We start from the raw sequence: 22,201 nt of genomic DNA, 5'->3' as shown, positions 1-22,201 counted from the left end.
AGAACTTCCTTTCCTCTTCCTTCTTCCTGACAGTAGGGCAGGATGGAGCTGAAAGGGGAAATGACTTCTCTCCCAGGTTCCAGCCATGACATTTTGTCTATTACTCAATCCTCTCTCTCAGTGATTTTACAGTCTTCTAAGTCCCCCTGGGGACGCAGGCTTTGATATGCCAGTGTGTGCTTTCCACAGTGTGGACAGCAGCTGTGGCCACAGCTTCACAGCCATCTGCTTAAAGGCGGTCTGGGGTGGGGGGTGGGTGGTGAATGACACAGACACCTTTCTAAGTCAGTACAGATGGCCCTACTCTATTCTCTGTACTTGTTACACCGTATTCCATAGTACGGATAACACCATGATTTTTCTTTGTTTTTAACCAACTCACTATTGATCGGGGTTATTGAAAGGGTTAATTTCTTGAAATATCACCCCACTCTGTCACCATTATTATCCTGATGACTCCCTATGCCATGGTCACTGACACACCTGGTCAGCCAGATAGAGACAAGGCACTAAAAGCCTGAACAACATCTGAGCTGGAAGGGACTTTTTTGAAGCTTTGTGTCAACACTTTCCCCACACAAAGGAGAGAAGGGGACCTGCCTGAGGCCACACCCACCCAGTGGGCCAGCGAGTGTGAGAATCCAGGTCCCTTAAATCCATCCCAGGTTTTCCATTCTGCCAGGAGGACAACCGAGAATTCTCAAAATGAATAGCTTTGTGGGGAGCAAGCTCCTGGTGCCGTTCTTCATCTTCTGCGCCCTCCAACAGAAGCGAAAGGCATCGCTGGAGGTGGGAAAGCCTGAGACCCAGCGACTCCCCACAGAGACCTGTGTAGCTCCGTTTCTGCTTCTGTTGTCGAAATAAATGGTTTCATGCAGCACAGGCTGCTCCACATCTATGCCGTGAACGTCTTTCCGGGTCAGAATATAGAACCCTTCTTTATTTGCTGCACTTGCCTCACAGTATTCCACAGTATGGATAATACCATGTTTTTTGTTTGTTGGTTTTGTTTTAACCAGCCCTCTATTGATGGACATTTGGGTTGTTTACAAGATTATAATCCATGCTACAGCAGAAGTCCTTTCCTGCCTCTTTGTGCACCTGACTCTACACTTTTCAAAATAACTCTGACACCACATGGCAGACAGTGTGATGGGTGTCCTCACTATAAAGCTAGGTGTGGAGGAGGGTCACACAGTAGGTTTAGTACTAGAGAAGGCAAATGCACCCCCCCGCCCCCGAGGCACAGACGTAACCTCTCTTAGTCCCAGTTGATGCTCCCTTAATAGTCCTTTATGCTTGGGTCCAGCTGGGGTTGGACCAGGCTTTTTGTTTATTTCAAATGGCCCAGAAGAGACGGGTGGGTGGGTTGTGCCAGGCACTGTGTGCTGAGTCCCTTGGAAGGAAAGACCACTAGATAACCTTCATTGATTGAGGGGATCCCCTGTGTAGGCCCCCAGGGGATGAAGCAGGCTGGACCAGCTTCCTGGCTTACAAAGCACATTTGCACCCGTGATCTCATTTTAATCCTCTGGGGTCTGTATTATTATCTTCTCCGTTTAGAAATGAGGAAATTGAAGCACAGAATGGTGACTCGTCCAGCATCACACAACTAACAGTGGTGAATCCAGGACTGCGGACTTGCCCTTTAAAAATACATACACTATTACTACTAAAAGGAAAAATAGCATTGCTGAAAGGGTGAAAACTGACATTGTAACTACAAAAACAAAATGGCAACATTGCAGAAAGTTTCAAAACCATAAAAAAACAAAATAAAAAAAAATCTTGTTAGGTGACCGTGGGCACACCATCTCATCTCTCTGAACCTCAGCTGTCTCATTTTTACAGAAAGAGAATGATGATAACAATACTAATAAGCACAGCAAAGGTAGCTAATATACACTGCGCACCACTCTAACTCAACAGCCATTTCCACCACCCTAACTCAACAGCCATTTCCGGGTGTGAGCATCCCCCTGGGGCTCGCATTCAAAGACACATATTTAATAGAGCTGTAATCATGGGAAACACAATTTTGTTTCCTGCCTTTCCAACTGACATTATCTCACAAGCTTTTCCTACTTGCTACATGGACTCAGCGGTCACCTTTTCTGTGGCTGCATTCACCCAGGTTAATTAACTCCTGCCACTGGTGCTGGACATTTCCTGCCACCAAATTTTCACTATTTTGGCTGAAACTGCATGAAACATCTTTCAGCTTCAGAGAGATTCCCAAAAGTCAGAGACTGTCTAAGGCCTTCAGACCCTGAGCTCCTGCCCTCCCCAGGCTGTTCACCCAGCCCCCTGCCCTCTGCCCTGGTACCTGGGTCTGTCCTGGCCTCTCGCAGGGCCTGAGGCAGAGCTGAGGCCTGGCCTGACGTCATCCTGCAAAGGCACGGAGCCTCAATGATCTTCTCCTGGTGTCCCCCGGCCCCTTCTGGGAACATATGCATTTATGCTCCATACTCCTCACTCAGGAAATTCTTCTAAAATGTAACCTAAAATCCCATTTTCTCTTCTTTCTTCATAGGACGGAAACTTTTTTGGCTATGGACTTGTGAGAATCTCTCCAAAAAGTCTAGGAAGGCATAACACTGTCTTTACAATTTCACCAGGTCCTTGAACTCCTTAAGCCTGTCTGTGGCAGGTTAAGAATACAGCCCGTGGGGCAACATTCTCTCTGCCACCCCTTCTGGCTGCCTCCATTGCTTTCGCTGGATACAATTCCACAAGCGCCTTTTTTTCAGCCTTGGGCGGGAACCGTTCTACTCATTCACCTGCCAGTGGCTGGGCGGCTTCAACGAATTAGAGGCAAGCCTGAGGGAGATGGGGCTGGGGGCTCTGAGGAGCTGGGTTCAAGTTATGCTTCCCCACTTGGTGGCAGTGAGACCTTGCGTCAGTCCTGCAAATTCCCTGAGTCTGTTTCCTCATCAGAAAAACGGGAGAAATTGTAACTTGTACTCAGCAGGAGTGTAGGGAGATCCCGTTTCTGAAAGGGCTGGATGTGCTGTAAAGCACCTATGAGCGCCCCGCGCCTGGGACCGCTTTTGAAAATATTCAAGCGCCCCCCAAAGTAATGTTCCTCACTGCTTTTCTTACCCATATGGGGTGGGCGCTTGCTCCACTCTGCTCCCACCAGGTCCCTCCGATCTAACTACATCCACCCGCACCATGCCCAGGTCAGCCCCCATCTCAGACCCCGGGCAGTGAGCTCACACTTGAGACCCCGAACTCTCCCACTCTGGACCCACGGGGACCCTCCACCTCTCTTCTGCACCCCCTAGTCTCCCATCCAGACTCGAGCGTGCCCAGCCACCTCTCTTCCCAGCGCACGCGCGCAGCGGGGCACTCACAAACGTCCCGAGCACATCTGGGCGCACGGGCCGCCGCAGCTGGAACGCGGGCCCAGTGCCGCCAGGCGGGTGGGGCTCCCGGCTGCCCCGCCCGGCCCCGCAGGTAGCGGAGCGGCGGGGTGGGGGAGTGGGAGTGGGAGCGGGAGCGCGGGCGGGGCGGGGCGGGGCGGGGCCGGAGCGGGGCGGGAGGCTAGGGCCTGACCGCCGGGCCGCGGCGGAGCGGAGAGGGACAGAGGCGCGGGAGGCGCGTGGAGCCAGCCGCAGCCGAGCCCGCGCCGCCATGCCCCTGGCCTTCTGCGGCAGCGAGAACCACTCGGCCGCCTACCGGGTGGACCAGGGCGTCCTCAACAACGGCTGCTTCGTGGACGCGCTCAACGTGGTGCCGCACGTCTTCCTGCTCTTCATCACCTTCCCCATCCTCTTCATCGGTGAGCGCGCCGCGAGCCGCGGAGGAGGGCTGGGCAGAGGCGGGGAGGGAGGAGGGGGAGGCGCTGCGCGCCCGCCGCTCGGTGTCCTCTTCCGGCCCCGCGACTGCCGCTCCCCTCGCTCCCGGGGTCCCCGGCTGTGTGCTCTACCCCGCGGTCCCCGCGCTCGCACACCGGCACGTCCCCTCACTCCCCAGGGTGCCCCCGAACCCGCACCAAACAGCGGACGCTCCTGACCCGGGGGATCCCCAAGTTTTGCCACCGCAAGGCCAGACCTGGGGTGGAGAACGGGGAAAGAAGAGGTTTCTGTACGCGCTGGAAAGATCGGGCTGCACCCTCAGTGGTGCTGTGTAGGGAGCCGGGTCACCCCTCCCCCAAGGCACCCTCCCTGTCAGCCGCAGCTGCGCCCGGGGAAGAGTGCAACCTGCGCCTCGGAGGCCCAGATGGAGGCCCTGCGAACTCCTGTGCTTCCCCGGGGCTGAGCCAGACGGTGGTCAGTAGCCTCTGACAGTCCCGGGGTCCCACTTGCCCTGGTCAAGGAGAGGCGGCAGCTGAGGACTTGGATGCGCTTTCCATGCTACCCCACCGGGTGTGTGTCTCCAGAAGACAACTTCTCAGCCTCTGTGCTGAGCAGCCCCGACTCAGGGATGCAGGGACCCCAGCGGCCCCCAGCGCCCTGCTTAAAAGACATCTGCAACGTTGGGCTCCACCGCCGGGATAGTCATGCGTGCCTCTTGACTCCAGGCCCCCTCATCTCTCTTCAAGACCTCGACTTTCCCAAGCAGGCTAGCTCTGTCAACTCATAGGGTGTCCCTTGCCTCCCCCAAATGTGTTAATTTATTTCAAGAAAAAAAGCAAATCTTAACATTGATAACAGCTTTTGGAAAGAAAGGAAAGATCGTCACAAAATTAAATTAAAAAGAGGAGGAAGATGCTGCAGAAGCCAAGACAAAGTTATTGACAAAGACAAACAGACAGAAATAGGAAGGAAGCATATGCAATGTATGCTCATATGCGTATCAAAAATTGTACCAGTATTTACACTTCTGTTCTCAACCAAATGGTTTACTTACATGATAACTTGTCACACAAGACATTAGCGTGTAAAATGGGTACCTGCATAGGTGGGCCTGCTCGGGTCTAGGCTTCATGCTTGGACATTTAGTTCATGTTTACCAGACTCAGGCATCCTCATGCACAGATGCACTGTACCTATGTGCAGATAGGTACACTCCTCACCCCCAATGCTCAAGCACCTTCCTGGGGTTCATACACCCCCCCTCCAGGTGAGCCAGGCTTCCCCCCTCTTCCTGTCTCTCCTCGCAGGATGGGGCAGTCAGAGCTCCAAGGTACACATCCACCACAGCACGTGGCTCCACTTCCCTGGACACAACCTGCGCTGGATCCTGACCTTCATGCTGCTCTTTGTCCTGGTGTGTGAGATCGCGGAGGGCATCCTGTCTGACGGGTGAGTGACCCTCAGAGGACTCAGGAGAGGGGATCTACTCCAGGTGCTTCCTGAAAGGCCCAGGGAGGCCTCAGCTCACCTGCATTCTGTGAGCCAGTATCATCTGCTGATAAATCCAGCCACTGTTTACGCAACACCTCTGTGTCAGGCACTGGACGAAAGTGAGGCCCAGGCCCTGCTCTCAGTGCAGCAGGGTAGAGGGAACCCAAATCTGCTTGCCAAGACTTGGTGAAATAGTCCTAGAGCTTATCAAAGTGCCCCAACTCTGATGGAAGATACCCAGCCTCTTCCACAAGCTGCTGGAGTTACCTTGTTGGGGGAAAAAATTATTCTTCTTAAGATCTTTCCTTGGTTCCCAGTTGTTTATAAGGCCCCAAGTCCTCAGTCTGGCATCCAAAGTCCTCCCAGTCAACCCTCCCTGCCTCCAGCCTCATTCCCTGGGGACTTCTCCTCATGCCCACCTTTCCTCTGGGCCTCACAGCACACTCCTTGTACCTCTGCCACAGCATAGATCACACTGTATGTCACAGCTTATGTCTGTTTGCACACTGTTCCCCACCACCACCCCCCAAGACAGAAAGGCCTCAGAGTTGGAACCTGGGTTTTATTCATCTCTGTTTTCACAGTTCCAGGCACATGACAAAGCTCCATAGACATTTATTGACTTTAAGAGAAAGAATGAAATAATGCCACAAGTAAATACTCTGGGAGGAGAAAGGAAGGCAGGGTTGGGCAAGCTTCCTGGTTGAGGGGGCTTCTGAGCTGAGCCTGGAAGGATGACTAGGGTTCCGACAGGCAGAGGATTTCAGAGAGGGCGGGCCAGCGGGGCCAGAGGAAGGAGGAACAAAGCCACCGGGAGGAAGGCAGGTGGGGTAGGAGCAGCGCAGCGGGGCTGAAGCATGAAACACGCACAAGGGAGTGATGGAGGCTGAGACTTGGAAATTGGGTTGGGGGCATCTCTAGGAGGGCTTCGAATGCCAGGCTGAGTATTTGGGTTGGATTTTGTCAGCAGTTTGGAACAGAAGAGATGTAATCAGCGCAGCACTTTTAGGTGAGAACCTGAGGGGGTGTCCAGGGTAGGTTGGAGGCAGGGAAAGGCTGGAGGTAGAAACTGCTCTTAAGAGGTGACTGCAGTAGTCTAGGTGAGAGAGAACTGCAGCCAGAAATGGTGTGTCAGCAGTTGAGGTTGCAGAAAAGGAGGAGATGGAATTCTTCCGTCTCACCAAGGAAGAATCGAAGAATTGACAAGGCTCAGTGACGGCCTCAGTGAGGTGGTGGAGGGTGGGAGGTATTTGGCTTAAATACCTGAGGTCCCACCTCTCTGAGCTGCAGTCAGACTACGCCCAGACTCCACTCCTGCCGGCCCTGGCTCCTGCAGCTGGACAGCAGGGGGATGGGATCCCCCACACACACTCCCTCACCCTCCCACCCGCGATGTCCCTGCATCCTGGTTTCCGCAGTACTCTCTGTAACAACTGCCTGCCTAGGGCCTCCTCCTCATGATCAAAGCTCCAGACCAGCAAGAAGACCAGAATGCACACTGCCACGTAACTAGCAGCTGACAAGTCTGCCCCCCAGCCCCCACCCCCAACACCCCTTCCAAAGCAGCAGAAGTGCTAGAGAGGGGAGGGATGCCTTTGAGGCCTCAGGCCAGAAGGTACTCAAGGGGTTATAATTAGCGGGGTGATGGAGAGGAAAATCCCCTTCCCGTGGAGAAGGTAGACCTGGGTCTTTGGCTAGCGCTTCTGCTATGTACCACCTGTGGGGCTGTGGACAAGCCACCCAGCCTTTCTGGGCCTCACTTTCTCCACCTGTGAAATGAGCATCATAATCCCTGCCTTGCCTGCCTCACAGGGCCATGGAGGATGAAATTAGAGCACGGACAGAGTGGCAGAGCCCTGGGTAGGTAGTATATTCCCAGAAGGTGGGAGACTGGCATGAATCAGGTCGAGGACTCCTTCGTGCTGGCTGTCCAGCAGCCCCTCCTATGTAGGGTTGCATCTGTACCCCAAGCCTCTCCAGCTCAGTGCGAACCACCATTCCCTCCCCAGCGGGCAGGTGGGCTCCTCAACTGGACACTTGTTACCTGGTATTTGCTAGCCTCAATCTGTGGGTCTACACCCCTGGGCATCCAAGCATGAAGGAAGGACATGGGAAGGGAGCAGATGGGAGGAGTAGCCACAGCCCCTGCCCTGGGGCACCCCCAGTCCACCCCAGCCTGGGGTTGCAGATCTGCCTGGAAGGCTAGGGGGCAGTCGGGAGTGGGGACTGTGTAAAGCAGTGGTTTTCAAACTTGACTTTGGTTTAGGGTCAGCCTCATTCAGTGGTTAATTAAGGTATCATTAACCTGTAGGGCTTCCTGTCTTCGTGTGGGTATTATTTCTGTGTGATGCTCTGAATTCAGAACAACCAAAGCAGTATAGGTTAGTGAGGATTTTTTTTTAAATATAGAATGTTTTCCCAGCCCACCATACACTGGGAAAAGCCCAGATCTAACCCTTTTACCTAATCTCTTACCTAATTCAGTGTATATTATTCATTAAAGCAGCCAAAATCTATTTTATTGTGATGTCATGAAATATTTTTTCAATTACGATTATTATTTATCTTATTTAACTTTATATAAAATTTTTATCATTTCTAACTCCTATTGCAAAAAAAGAATTTCTTTAAACTTATGATATAACACTTTGAATGTCACTTTAAAATGTGTGAGGGTGTATAGAGTTTTTCTAAATTATTTCAAGGAGTACAGAGGCAAGAGTTTTGGAGAGCCCTGGGCAGGGTGTTGGCTGTTCTCAGCATCCCCACTAGTGACTGATTGCCTTATACCTCCTGTATCAGTTTAAAGACCTTTTGCTGAGAATATCCACCAATCAAGGCTTCAAGAATATTAACATTTACAGTCTCATTTAATAAGAAATCTGGAGGTCACCTTTTCCAGTTGATTTGATGGCTTAGTGATGGCATCAGGAAGCCAGCCTCTTCCCTTTCTTTTTCTACACCATCCTCTGTGTGTCCGCCATGTCCGTCCGTCCCGTGTCCGTCCCCCCCCCCAACCCCCGCCCCCGTCACAAGACGGCTATCACTTAGGCAAGGGCAAAGGGGGCAGGCTCCTCACATGCCTCTTCTTTATGCAGGATATCATCTTCCACTGACTTTCCTGTACATCTCATTGGCCAGAATTGGGTTATATGACCACCCTTGGACCAATCACTGGCAAAGGGGTGTGGAATTGCATGGCTGCTTGAACCAATCACCGTTCATTCCCTGGGGCTGGGCACATTGCTGCTGGAGCAAACTGTGGTTTCTTTAGCAAGGAAGAAGGGAACATTGTATTTGGTGAACAGCTCACACTGGCTCTATGCCTACACTCTAGTCCTACCAGACCACTCGTGGCCCCAACATGGCTCTCGTGTCCCCAATCCTCTGTTGAACTCCTGCTCATCCTTCAAAGTCCAGCGTGGTGCTACCTCCTCTGTGAAGCTTTCCCTGGTTGCCCACCCCCTCCTTTGTGCTCTCAGCCTTCTGTCCATCTGCAGATTCACTTCCCTAGACTTCTTTAGACTGTCAAACAGTTAGCTCTGAGCATGGTTGCCACCATCCCACTTGCCACCATCCCACTTGCCACCCCCATTGTCAGCTTCTTGAGGGCAGGGACCCGTGGCATGCTGGTTAGAAACGGCAGCACAAGCAAGGGCAGCGCTGAGGCAGGAGATTGGAGGAGGCCTTCTTGGAATGGAGGGGATCCCAACACAGCTTCAGCAGAAAGAGCAGGCTGGGCAGTGCTGGAAAAGTGACTTGAGGCCACATCACCTGGACCTTTGATGCCAGGCTGCGGGCTGAGGGTTTTGCGGTCTGTAGGAGGGAGCCGTGGAAGGGCGCGATCGGGCCAGTTAAGGTGAGCCTCCTCACCATCATGGGGAAGCCTGAGGTCTGGGAGAGAGCTCCGGCCCCCTATGGGTCTTATCACCAGGCCAGAGTCCACCTGCCACCAAGGCCTCTGTGAGTTAAAATGGGGAGAGGGTGAGCTGGTATTGGCTGCCTCCATCCCCATCCAAGGGAGGAAACAAAAGCAGTGACCTTGGGCTTGTTACTCAGCCTCTCTATGCCTCACTTTCCTCCACTGTAAAGTGAGGAGACTAAGAGTACCAACTCCAGGGGATTTTATGAAGACTAAATGAGTTAAGATACATCAAATGCTTAGAACAGTGCCTGGCACAGGGTAAATGCCCAATAATGCTGACTATCAGTGTTGTTATTACACCACCTGGGGAGGGGTGCCAATGCTGACTTCTTCTGTTCATGTTAAATGGGGCTGTCACTCAGTGAGCTGTGGTCACAGACCCCTGTACTGCCCAGGGAATACCAGGGACAGGGATCCAGTCATGTTCACTCCCAGAGAACTGGTTCCAGGCCAGAGGCTTTGCAGCTGCAATTGCCAACACCGGCTTCCCTAGGCCAGGTTCTGTCATCGTGGACCCAGGGAGAGAAGGCCATGAATGCTGAAACCTGAACATGAGCCCTCATAGCGTCACTGTGTGGACTCTCGGGCCCCTTAGTTAATGGGCGTGTTTGGGGTATGGGCTGGGCAGAGCTGCCAGTATATGGTGCGGAGCTGCACGTGTGATCTGGAGGCCCTGCTGGGGGCTGAGCCCGAAGCACAAGGCCTGGGCTGCTCTGTTGGGGAACTCAGCACATTCACATCCTGTTTCTCTCTCTCTCTCTCACCTCTGTCTCAGGGTGACCGAATCCCGCCATCTCCACCTGTACATGCCGGCTGGGATGGCGTTCATGGCTACCGTCACCTCCGTGGTCTACTATCACAACATCGAGACCTCCAACTTCCCCAAGCTGCTGATCGGTAGGGGGGGAAGGGGCGGAATAGGGACGGATTCCTCCATTCGTTTGTTCAGATAATGTTTACTGAGGACTTACTGCGTGTTGGGCCCTGTTCTAGGTGCTAGAGGTTCAGAAGTGGAGAAGGAAAAATCCCTGCCTTTATGGAGCTTATAGTCAGTGGAGGAGACAGACAGGCAAAGACAGTAAATACACAAACCAACCGATAGGTAGTGATGGCGCTATGAAGAAAATAAGGCTGGGTATGGGGTGGAGAGTGATGGCAACGTTGCTGTCTATATAGGGTGCTCGGGGAGGGCCTCTGACAAGAGTGAACATGGCAGATACTTGGGGGAAGAGTGTTCCATGCAGATGGACCAGCATGTGCAAAGGGCTTCTGATGGGAGCAAACTTGGCAAAGAGGCCAGAGTGGCAAAGCCAAATGAGCAAGGGGAAGAATGGTAGGAGATGAGGTCAGGGGGCAGGAGAGGAGCAAGGATGACTCCTGGGCTCTGGGCCTGAGCGCCTGGGCGGATGGTGGTATCAATAACTGATGTGGCGAAGGGGCAGGAGTTGGGGTGTGGGGGCATGTCGAGTTTGAGAACAGCCAACTCAAGGGTCAGGCAGGCAGTTGGATAAATGAGTCGGGCCTTCAGGGGGAGGTCAGGGCTGGAGATACACAGTCAGCAGTCCTGGGCCTACAGGTGGTGTCTAAAGCTCGAACCCAGACGAGGTCACCTGGAGAAAGAGGAGAACGGCCCCAGCAGCAGAGCCTGTGGTTTGCCAACATTTAGCAGGGACGCTTAGACCCTCCGACTCTGTGTGGCTGGGGCCCAGGCAGAAACAACAGTGACAACTGTTGACATCTGTTGAACATGTCCTGTGTGCCAGGCTCGGTGCTAAGCTCCCCACACGTGTTCTCTCTCTTAATTCCCACAATCTCCCTGTTGGTGCTGTTGCTGTCCGCGTTTTACAGGTGTGGCCCTTGAAACTCAGAGGTCAGAAATAACAACAGTGAGCACTCGCATAGCCCTTAGGTGTCAGGCACGATCCTAAGCGGTTTGCTTATATTAACTCGTTTAATCCTCACAACCACGCGATGAGGCAGGTGCCATTGTTATCTCCCCTTCACGCGTCAGGAAACCGAGGCTCAGAGGTTACGCGACTTGCACGAGTCTGCCCAGCCCGTCAAGGGGCAGAGCAGGGTTTAGATCCTGAGGGTCTGGCACCTGAGCAGGTTCTTACCGTTTCTGAGACCACGTGTCTCAGGGTCCTCAGGCTGTGCTTGGGCCGCAGGTCAGCCTCTGTTTTGGGCTCAGTTTGCAAGACTAAGGCTGGAGCTGTACATCTGGCTGTCAGGCTGTGGTCAGACTGTATGTCATTAAGTCAGACTGTGATTTTTAGGAGTCACAGCATCTAGTTGACATCCAGAGTCTGGAACACTCTGTGCTAACCCAGTGACAGTGCAGTGACGTGAGCAGGCGGCGGGTGTTTCCTGAGATGATCACAGGTCTGCCTCCCCATGTAAAGTGAGAGCTGGGCTCCATCAGGATCATCCAGGGATGCCCCACCCAGGGGCCCCCATGTCAGTGTGGTTGGGGGCCACGGGGGCAGCAGGTTGAGAGGTGTTAAATTCAGGCTTCAGCGAGCCTCCTGCTCCAGGTTCTGAAGCAGCTTCTCACGCACAGAGAAGCCCTCGTTAACCACCAGGGCCTGGCTGACTGTGCCCCCGGAAGCACTCTGTCTGGGCCTCTGGCAAATTCATTTTCTCATTCTTCAGAAAGCTCATAATGTTCTCTCCTTAGAGCACAAATACCACCCATGGTTGGACCAGGACTTCTCCAAGGAACAAGGGCTAACTCCTTCCATTCATCTTTGTTAGAGGTTTGCTCTCTACGGAGCCAGAAATCCTAGAACGGGGAGAAGTGAAAAGGATGTACCCAGGAGCTGCAGAGATAGAGGGCAGTGGGTGTTGTGGGAACAGCTGGCCTCTGAGGAGACTACTGTCTGGTCACAGGTCTGGAGTCCTGCAAAAGGGTGAATCACGGTGCGGCTTAGATTGTCCCGTGAAATAACTTTGATTCTGGGGCTCCAGATGAGATCAAGGAAATGTTCCAGGAGAAAGTCATGTTTGAGCTGAGAACTGAAGGATGGGTAGGAACTAACTGAGAGAAGGGAGAGGGGAGTGCTTCAGGCAGAAGGAACAGCATGTGCAAATGCCCTGAGGCAGGAAGAGCAAAGCACATTAGGGAATCCAGAAGAAAAGCAGTGGCTGGAGTGCAGAGAGCAGAAGGGAACTGAACTTTGAAGGCTGGAGTGGCAGGTGGAGCCTGCACCAGGCAGAGCTTTGAAGGCCATACCACAAGCCTTGGTCTTTATCCCAAGGGCAATGGGAAGCCATTGAAGATTGGGTTTTGTGTGTGTGTGTGTGTGTGTGTTAAGTAATATATACATAACATAAAATTTACCTTTTTAACCACTTTTAAGTGTACAGTTCAGTGGCATTAAGTACATTCATATTATACAACCACCACCATCCGTCTCCAAAACTTTTTCATCTTTCCAAACTGAAATCCTGTCCCCGTTAAATAATAACTCCCCATTCCCCTCTCCCCCAGCCCCTTGCAACCACCATTCTTTCTGTATCTATGAATCTGACTCCTCTAGGTATCTCATATAAGTGGACTCACACACTATTTTGTCCTTTCGTCACTGGCTCATTTAACTTAGCGTAATAATGTCCAGGTTCACCTGTGTTGTAGCAGAATTTCCTTCCTTTTTAAGGCTGAATAATATTCCATTGTATGGATGGACCACATTTTGTTTATCTGTTCATCAATCGAGGGACACTTGGGCTGCTTCCACCTTTGTCTATTGTGAATAGTGCTGCTGTGCACATGGGGCATTGAGATCATATGTGAGTGTATTTGCTGCTTTAAGGAGGCTAAATTGGAGGAGGGGAAGTGGGGAAACCATGAGAAGGCTCTCAAGGTGGTCCAGGGGAGACCTGATGGCGGCTGGGACCCAGGTGGCCACCCAAATGGAAAGAAGTAGATGGATTTAAGAGATTCAGGAGGTAAAATAGAGAGACCTTGGTGATGGGTGGGATGTGGGGCTGAGGAGGGGAAGGGAGGGAAGAAGCGGGGTAATGGGAATTCAAAGCTTAAACTCACCGGCAGCCCCTGTGTCACACCACTTTCTTCCCTGTCTCCTTTTCTCTCAGTCAAGCATGAAGCTTTTGCCAGTGCTGCTGTGTCTGGCAAAGGCCGAGGGCTCAGCACTGTAGGATGGGACTGTGGAAAGAACCCTAGGCTTAGTCCTGGGTCCATCACTAACTCCCTGTGTGACCTTAGACAAGACACTCAGGCTCTCTGAGCCTCAGTTTCCCCATCTGGACAGGAATGTAAGTCCCTGCCTAAGTCATAGGGTTGTTATGAAGATCAGTTCAGACTCTGTCTGTTAAGTGTTAGAGGCAAGGCCAGTGTGAGGCATATTTTCAAGGCGTGGACCCAGAAGACAACCGTCACTAAGGGTGACAGAGGTTCTGATGCCTGGGATAGAGTTTGTCTGGGGAAGGGTAGGGGTGGAGCAGGGGGATGGCCTCCAGCTGTGGGGTCCTTGTGACCTGGAGACCAGACCAAGCTGAGGGAACATCATCCCAGTCCTGAGGGCTGGGACCACAAAGCAGATGCTTCTGCCCTCTGTCCTAATGCTATCACCCAGGGACCTGAGATGGAGGGCATTTGCCCTCCCCAGGCAAGTTCAACATCTTGATCTAGTTCCCAGCCCAGAGCCAGGCTGGGGCAGACCCCAGCTTTCGTCCCCAAGAGACGTGCTGGCGTTCACGTCCAGGCCCACCTGGGGATGGGGGGCAGGGTGATGCTCTCCTTCCCTCTCTGGTTCCACTGAAGAGGAGCTCTAGGGGATCTAGGGGCCTGATCTGCAGGTGGCTCTAGGGAGTGAGCGGGGAACAGCTGCCTGGGCTAAAGCACCCCCTAAAGGGGCACTTAGTTAATGCTGGGTTTGGTTGTTGCCAACTAACCGCGGTTTATTAGTGGGTGGTGGTGGTGAGGATTAAGGGGATAGAATCTACTAATGGCTTCTGACGGTCATGGTCTCAGGTCTGAAGTCTGGAGATAATAAAAATATTAACAGCTGTTGTCCAAAGAGCACCCCCAGTGTGCCAGGCTCCCTGTGCTAAATGCTTTCCATACATTGCTCACAACAACCTTAGAGGTAACACTGTCATTATCCCCATCTTATGGATGAGGACACTGAGGCCTGGATGGGTTAAATGACTTACCCAAAGTCACATAGCTATTCAGTCATAGGATCTGACCCAGGCATATCTGGCTGCAGCGCCAGCTCTAACCACTATCTGCACTGCCTCGCAGGACTGTGACACTTTTTTGTATCCCCCACCCCGCCAGGCTCCCTGAGGAGCATCCTCATGCTGTAGTGGGCTCTGGACCGGGGACCAGGCACCTAGGCCCTCACCCTCTCTCTGTCACTAGCTTGCAGTGAGCTCGGGCAGGTCACCTCCTCTCTCTGGGCCTCATTTTCCTCATCTGTAAAATGAAACGGCTGGATTGAAGGACCTTGAAGATCTTCCTGGCTTGGAAATCCCAAAAGGAAGCCGTTGTAGGATGAGGTCTCATGCTACCCTGCTGCTTAATGACTGTGTGACCTCGGATCAGTTACCTCACCTTCCTGAGCCTTGATTCCTTCGTCTGTTAAATGGGGGTGTGACACAGTACTTCTCTCACAAGGTTATTGTGAGGAATAAATGAGATTATGTGTTAAAGTACTTACTTGGCACAGCGCCTGTAACTTAGTTAAATTCAAGAAATAATTTTCCTATTTGTCTTCTTATTTATTGCAAAGGGAGATTTGGCTGGCCCGCTTGACTTCTAAGATTATTAATGTTTGTGAACACACCTATCATGAACGTTTTAATGTATGTACGTCATCTCAAAATGACACACTCCTATATTCACACACCTCCCTTGCCTCAGAAATGTGCACACTCACACCCTAACACTTGTATTACACACACACCTCCTCTGACACACACGTTTTCTTCCCTTTGCTCCCCCATACTTACACACGCGAGTGCACACACACGCGAATGTGTGCACGCACGTCCTCTGTGCTCTCCCGTCTCTCTCCGGCAGCCCTGCTAGTCTACTGGACCCTGGCCTTCATCACCAAGACCATCAAGTTTGTCAAGTTCTACGACCACGCCATCGGCTTCTCGCAGCTGCGCTTCTGCCTCACGGGGCTGCTGGTGATTCTCTACGGGCTGCTGCTCCTCGTGGAGGTCAACGTCATCAGGGTGAGGGTAAGCAGGCCACTCCTGAGCTGCCACCCTTCTGCCACCCACCTGAGGACACACTGGGCTCTGACCAGTGTCCTGCCCGGGGAGTGGGCCTCCACCCTGCTTCTCAGCCGAGTAGAAGGAGTCAGCTTGTTTTACCTGCCCCCAAAAGGGGAGTTGAGGCCAGGGGAGAACCTTCTGGAGGAACATTCCATCTAGCCCAGCTGCCCTCTACCCCAGGCTCCCAGAGGGAAAGGAAGGGACAGGATGTGTTAGCCGAGGCTGAAGGATTCTGGGTTTAATCCCATAGAGAGGGGAAAAGCTTCAGGTCCTGGCTTCTCCTGAGGTTTGCTGTTTGGAGTTTTCTGGGTTGGAGGGGAGACTTGTTTTTATTTCAATGTATTCATATAGTCACACATGTACCTGGATGAGTACATGTGGCTGCATACAAGTCTTTGTTTTGTTGTCATTTTTGTTTGCCCCCTCCCTTCTCTCCCCTCCCCCAACCTTTCCCTCCCCAAGTAACCCACATTAACAACCTGGTATGTGTCTTTCCACTCTTTGTTTTTATTAATATAATGCCAATACATGTATCTATTCGGGGTTCTTTTTTCTCAACACATATATAAGTATGCAGGTTTTTTCCCTCAATATTCGTTTTATGAAAATGGTATCAATACACAGTTTTCTACATCTTGCTTTTCTTACCCAGCATCTATCTCTTAGGAGATAGTCTCCCCTCCAAGTCTGGTATGGCTAATTTAATTTTCTTAATGGCTGCATAATATTCCATCATGTGGATGAACCATCATTTATTCAGCCATTGCCCTATTGATAGGTATTCATTTTGTTGCCAAGTTTTTGCCTTCACAAATAATAGTGTATTAAACACACTTATATCTTTATGTATTGCTGCTTTTATTTCTGTGGGAGAGAGTCCAAGGAGTGGAGTTGCTGGTTCAAAGGGTCTTTTAAATTTTTATTTATTTATTTATTTTTTTCCCCCAAAGCCCCAGTAGATAGTTGTATGTCACAGTTGCACATCCTTCTAGTTGCTGTATGTGGGACGCGGCCTCAGCATGGCCGAAGAAGCAGTGCGTCGGTGCGCGCCCGGGGTTCCGAACCCGGGCCGCCAGCAGCGGAGCTCGCGCACTTAACCACTAAGCCACGGGGCCGGCCCGGTCTTTTAAATTTTAATTGATGTTGCAGACTGCCTTCCAGAAAGGCTGTAAACTACCAGCAATGAATAAGAAAACCCTCTCCCTTCCTCCAGCCAGCTGTGGCAGTATAGCCATTTCTAATTTGTGCCAGTCTCACGAGTATAAAGCACTACTTTAATTTGCATTTTTCTGACTCCTCTGCTTTTAGTTGGTGATTTGCAGGGCAAAGGCCTTCTACATTCCCTGCCTCATCTGACCCTCACAGCACCCCTGTGATGCAAGTACCACCCCCTTTTTAGATGAGGAAACATTTTAGAAGAAACTTGTCCAAACACATCTTGCTAGTAAGTGCAAGAGGCAGGATTTGAACCCGGGTCTGCATGACTTCACTTGCTTTCTGCAAACTCGACATGAAACGTGGTGGTATCCTCAGATCTGTGGAGAAGATGGTATATGGAGACTCCTGCTCTTCCCCAACCCAACTTGAACTCAACTTAATCCAGCCAGGGGGATTCAGAGTAGACCTCAATGAAGAGTTACAAGTCAGGAGGCCCTGGCATTTGTTGCCAAGAGATATGGGGGGATCCTTTTCCTGGGAATAGGCAAGAGATGGCCCCATCTGTTAGAGGTCAAGGCTGGGATGTCATGAGCCCAGGTCTTTGCTGGGGCTAAGTGGGGAGTGGTGAGAAGCTGCACTTACCCCTCCCTGGTGGCCCATGTACCCCACAGAGATATATCTTCTTCAAGACGCCAAGGGAGGTGAAGCCCCCTGAGGACCTGCAGGACTTGGGGGTGCGCTTCCTGCAGCCCTTCGTGAACCTGCTGTCCAAAGGCACCTACTGGTGGATGAACGCCTTCATCAAGACTGCCCACAAGAAGCCCATTGATCTCCGAGCCATTGGGAAGCTGCCTATCGCCATGAGGGCCCTCACCAACTACCGGCGGCTCTGCAAGGCCTTCGACACCCAGGCGGTCAGTGGGGGCACGGCCACACCATCCATTCCCCACCCTCCAGTTTAGAGTCATAGATGGGGACTTCAGAAAGCATCAGGTCAAACCCCTGGTGAGACAGGTGGGGAAACTGAGGCCCAGTGAGGGGAAGAGTCTTGCCCTGTGAACCAGGGACAAGTCCAGGACTAAAGATTCATAGGCCAGTCACAGCTGGAATGGCCCTTACAGTTTAAGTCATCTTATCTAACACCCACATTGTCCAGATGGGGAAACTGAGGCCCCAAGAAGGGAAGTGACCCTATTGGATTGCCCCAGGCTCTGTGTCCTTCCTTCTGAAGCTCAATGACTATAAAGGTGGGAATTTTCACCCATTTTAGAGCAAAGGTTTTAGTGGTCTGATTCTTAAAATAACTCTTTGAGTTGGGCCAGGCAGGGGTCTCCCCATATCACTGAGGTGGAAACTGAGGCCCCAAGAAAGGCCGTGACCTGCCCAGAGCTGGCCCACAGCTGGTAGGTGGCAGAGCCGGTTTCTCAGCTCCCAGTCCAGTACTTCTTCGCTGCCTCTGCCCCAGCACGGCAGGGAGACACTGAGGCAGATGCAGTGGCTGGTGGTAACGAGTGAGCATGGCACCTGCCACGCCCTCAGTGCAGTGCTGTGCTCGTCACACAGTCCCTGACCAGCTGTGTGACCTTGATCAATCATCTGGCCTCAGTTTCCCCACCTGGACCATGATGGCATTGATAGGGGCCCCCCAACGGTGCACTTGATGGTTCCATGATTTCTTCCTGGAGTTCACTTGTTTGCAGCAGATGTGGCCACTGGGTTTCCTCAGGCAGCAAGAGCCAGGGGCTTCCTGGGAGGCCAGGCCCTGCCATGAACAGGTCCTCGGTCACTCTGACCTGGCTGTGGGTCTCCCTGGGCAGAGAAAGGATGCGCAGAGTATGCAGGGCGCCCGGGCCATCTGGCGGGCACTCTCCCATGCCTTCGGGAGACGCCTGGTCCTCAGCAGCACTTTCCGCATCTTGGCCGACTTGCTGGGCTTTGCCGGACCGCTGTGCATCTTCGGGATCGTGGACCACCTCGGGAAGGAGAACCGTGTCTCCCAGACCAAGGTAGGCTGCCCCAGGGGTAGAGCAGGGCACCCTTCGGAAGGTTTTCACTCGTGCATGAGAACATGTAAGAGGTCAATGTCTGTGAGCTGTGGCTGCCCTGGGCAGCTCCTCACACGTGCACAAGGCCCTTGGCTGCATCCCCTCCAGAAGATGCTCTGCATCCGGTCAACAGAAATGCCAGGAGGCGAGCTTGTGCCTCAGGAGGGTTTATGGTGCCCTGCTCTCCTCACCACACCATCACCACTATAATACCTCTCCTGCCTATTTATTTTTTTTAGGTTTTTTTTTGGTGAGGAAGATTGGCCCTAAGCTAACATCTGTTGCCAATCTTCCTCTTTTTGCTGAGGAAGATTAGCCCTGAGCTAACATCTGTGCCCATCTTCCTCTATTTTGTACGTGGGATGCCGCCACAGCATGGCTTGATGAGCAGTGAGTATGTCTGCACCTGGGATCCGAGCCTGTGAACCCTGGGCCACCAAAGCAGAGCACGCAAACTTAACCACTACGCCACTGGGCTGGCCCCTCTCCCAGTTATTTAGTCATTCAGAAAGTTGCAGGAAGCATTTATTCAGTGTCTAGAGTGTCTATGATTTGTTGGATGTGTTGGCTTTTAGTTCATGTCGTCTTAACAGACTCTGAATACCTTTTCAGGGGTCTGTCTTCTTCAGTTCTGTATATCCATGGCACTCGAGTTTCTACAGGGGCATCTCGGGGGCTGCTGTCGGAGGTGAGGGGAGTGGGAAACCTCCATGAGAAAGCCTTTTTCTCCCTACACTCTAGATTTCATTCTAAGCTACCCCAGTTTTATTAACATGTTAGACTGTCCCACTAACAATTACTTTTTAAAAAGCGTTCCATGTCTTACAAATAATGGAAACCCTTTGGACAAGATGATATCCAATGGCCTTTCCAGCTCTAAAGATGCTGCAAACTGACATTTGTTGGACAAAAGAGACAGAAAATCTTCCTGGGGGTTTATTTGCCCCACTTGGGACAATGGCAGCCACTCTGGGGGTATGGGTGGGGTACTTAATTCTTTCATCTGCTTCTTTGCTGCCACCTAGGTTTAGATGGTCAGAAAATGGCAAACTTTTCACCTCTAATAAGATTCAGAGTTTTGTTTTCCCAGCGAGAATATCATTATAACTTTTTAACCCCAGACAGACAGTTCAAAAATGGTGCAGAGAATCAGAGATCTCAATAATTTATGACACTCCCTTGCTTAATGTTATTCATCTCATGGGCTCCAAATCACAGATAGCCTTTAATCCTCAGAAGGTTTATATTATTTTTTTCTAGAGATGTAATGAATCAGCTGAGCACTTTTGGCCGCGAATATGAGATGCTCCAGGTCTGTTTGTCTGATTGGTTCAGCAAGCATTTATTGAACTCTACTATGCGCCAGGCCTTGGTTGGGCTGTGGGAATACAGCGGCAGTGGCTATGATGAGGACTATTAACAGTAATAATAACCACTTATTGACCGCTTAATACATGCCTGGCTACATGTGGGAGTTATCTGTGTGTGTTATCTCATTTGATCTGTAAAACAACCTTTTAGGGAATTTTTTTGTAAAAGCTTTATTGAGATATGTCACGTAGCATACAACTTACGAAGTGGATATTTTTATCCCCATTCTACAGATGAGGAACTTGAGGCTCAGAGAGGTTAAGTAACTTTCCCTAGGGACCCTCAGCTAGTCAGTGACAGAGTCGGGATTTGAACCCAAGTCTCTTTCACTCCATGGTCTGGACAACCATGATGCTAAACTGACATTTATTATTATTATCAAGCTATCACCTCTGGCTCCAAGGATTGTGAAATCCAGTGGAGGAGAGAGAAATCTAAATAAAATATTTTTGTATGGTGTGTTAAATACCACTATTAGGAGGTATATACAGGGAACTATATATGGGAAGAGGGAGAGACTGACTGAGCCAGTGGTATGACAGCTTCATAGAGGAGGGGGAATTTGAATGGGGCCTTGACAGGTGAGTATGAATTGGCCAGGCTAAGATGGGCAGATTTCTTGTTCAATCCAGAATGTGAGTACTCTTTTTGCTTATTTAGACTTTGATGGCTTTTGAGCCTCTCAGCTTCCCTTGGCCCAAAAAGAGAGGGGAAGAAACAGCTTCTCTTGTCCACAGGGGTGTCACCGTTAGTGTTAGTCTGACCATAGGCGACCCCAGAATACTCTGCATTGATAATCCACAGCAACATGGAGCCAGTTGTTAATATTAGGGGGAAGTGACACAGGGAGGTCCTCGATCAGCTTGTCCACATGGTCTTCTTCCCGTGATCCCCAAAACTCCTATAGGAGTCTCCTAAGGAGACAGCTCTGAGGCAGGATGCGCCAAAGAGGTGTGAGAACACTTGGAATTTTATCCCATCTGAACGCCAGCTTTGCCTTCTCCCTTCTCTTTGTTTATACACAGACCTTGCCCTCTCACTGGAATGCTCCTGTCTGGGTTCCTTGTCAGCATGTAAATCCCCGAAACAGATGGCCTGCCTCAGTGGCAGCAGGCCTTATCAGATTTAATGTTTGTTCTCTGCAGCCCAAATACAATCAGCAAATTACAGATGGGGAAATGGAAAGTACATACAGTCTCGTGTCAGCAACAAGGCGTCCTCAATCGTGCGGTTGCCTGGGATATGGCTTACTTCTCATTTGGGCTCCTGGGCCCAGAAAATGAGGAAAAGGGGTCATTTATGAGGTTATTTGATTCATCCCCCTGCCTCCCAGCAGCTCTAATCTGGAGAGGCAGGTGCTATTCTGGTCTTCATGAACCTACAAAGAAGGAAGCGCTCTAGCTACGTGCTGTGGTGTTTGACAACCGATGCGGTGAGAAAGCCTGCTTTCCGCTCACCCTGAGTCCGTCCTGCTGCAGTCTGCACAGCCGGGCACCACTGTTTACTTCATTATCAATGGCTGCCTTGTCCCCTCTTCCCTTCCCAGGACACTCACAGTTGGCAAGAATCACACCTCCCTTGGCATCCGCAAGGACAAACATTCCTTATTTCTTCTTTAATTACTGGAAGTGTCTCATGGCCTGCTAGATCTTTGATGTGCTTGTCCCCCGTCACTCCCCAGGGAAAGTTGGGACCCAGGCTGGGCACAGCCCATGATCTGTCTCTTTCCAGCTTCCTCTCCTGCCCAACCCCCACCCACAATCTGTCACCTGCCGTAGGTGCCACTGATCTGGCTGGAGAGCGAGGGAATTGAATGCATAAAGAACTGCTGGTGTCTGAAACCTGCCGGCACTGCTCTCGGCTGTCAGCTGAGCAGAGAAAGAAAGAACAATCTGGCTTTGATCTAAGGGCCAAAGCTTCGAACGGCCTCTAAACCTCAGTGAGAAAACGTGTGTAGGTGTGTGAGTGCGTATGTGTTTGTTTCTGAACCACTTCTCCTGGGAACTGCATATGATTCTATATGTGTGTCCCTCTGTTTGTCCTGTGTCTCCTGATATGTCTTTTTCCTTGTGTCTGTGTCCCCATTTTGGTACACTTGTTTGCAGCTATCACTGTGGGTGACTTTGTGAACTTACATGCATTTCTGTGACTTTGTGATGTCA

At 51.4% G+C, this 22,201-nt stretch overlaps 1 protein-coding gene across 1 annotated transcript in view; it reads left to right on the top strand.

Moving 5' to 3' along the window:
• Window positions 1-3,596: 3,596 nt before the first annotated feature.
• ABCC8 (ATP binding cassette subfamily C member 8) overlaps window positions 3,597-22,201 on the top strand; it is a 75,212-nt gene continuing 56,607 nt past the window's right edge. Inside the window, exons 1-6 of the mRNA XM_058546076.1 lie at window positions 3,597-3,784; window positions 5,108-5,249; window positions 9,992-10,113; window positions 15,263-15,429; window positions 17,295-17,537; window positions 18,441-18,629. Coding sequence (XP_058402059.1) covers window positions 3,637-3,784; window positions 5,108-5,249; window positions 9,992-10,113; window positions 15,263-15,429; window positions 17,295-17,537; window positions 18,441-18,629 — 1,011 coding nt within the window. The 5' untranslated portion in view covers window positions 3,597-3,636. The remainder of the gene's footprint in view (window positions 3,785-5,107; window positions 5,250-9,991; window positions 10,114-15,262; window positions 15,430-17,294; window positions 17,538-18,440; window positions 18,630-22,201) is intronic.

Source organism: Diceros bicornis, chromosome 7, assembly GCF_020826845.1.
Source record: "Diceros bicornis minor isolate mBicDic1 chromosome 7, mDicBic1.mat.cur, whole genome shotgun sequence".
NCBI lineage: Eukaryota > Metazoa > Chordata > Mammalia > Perissodactyla > Rhinocerotidae > Diceros > Diceros bicornis.
The sequence above is the reverse complement of the archived record's forward strand: the minus strand, read 5'-3'. Positions and strand labels throughout refer to the sequence as shown.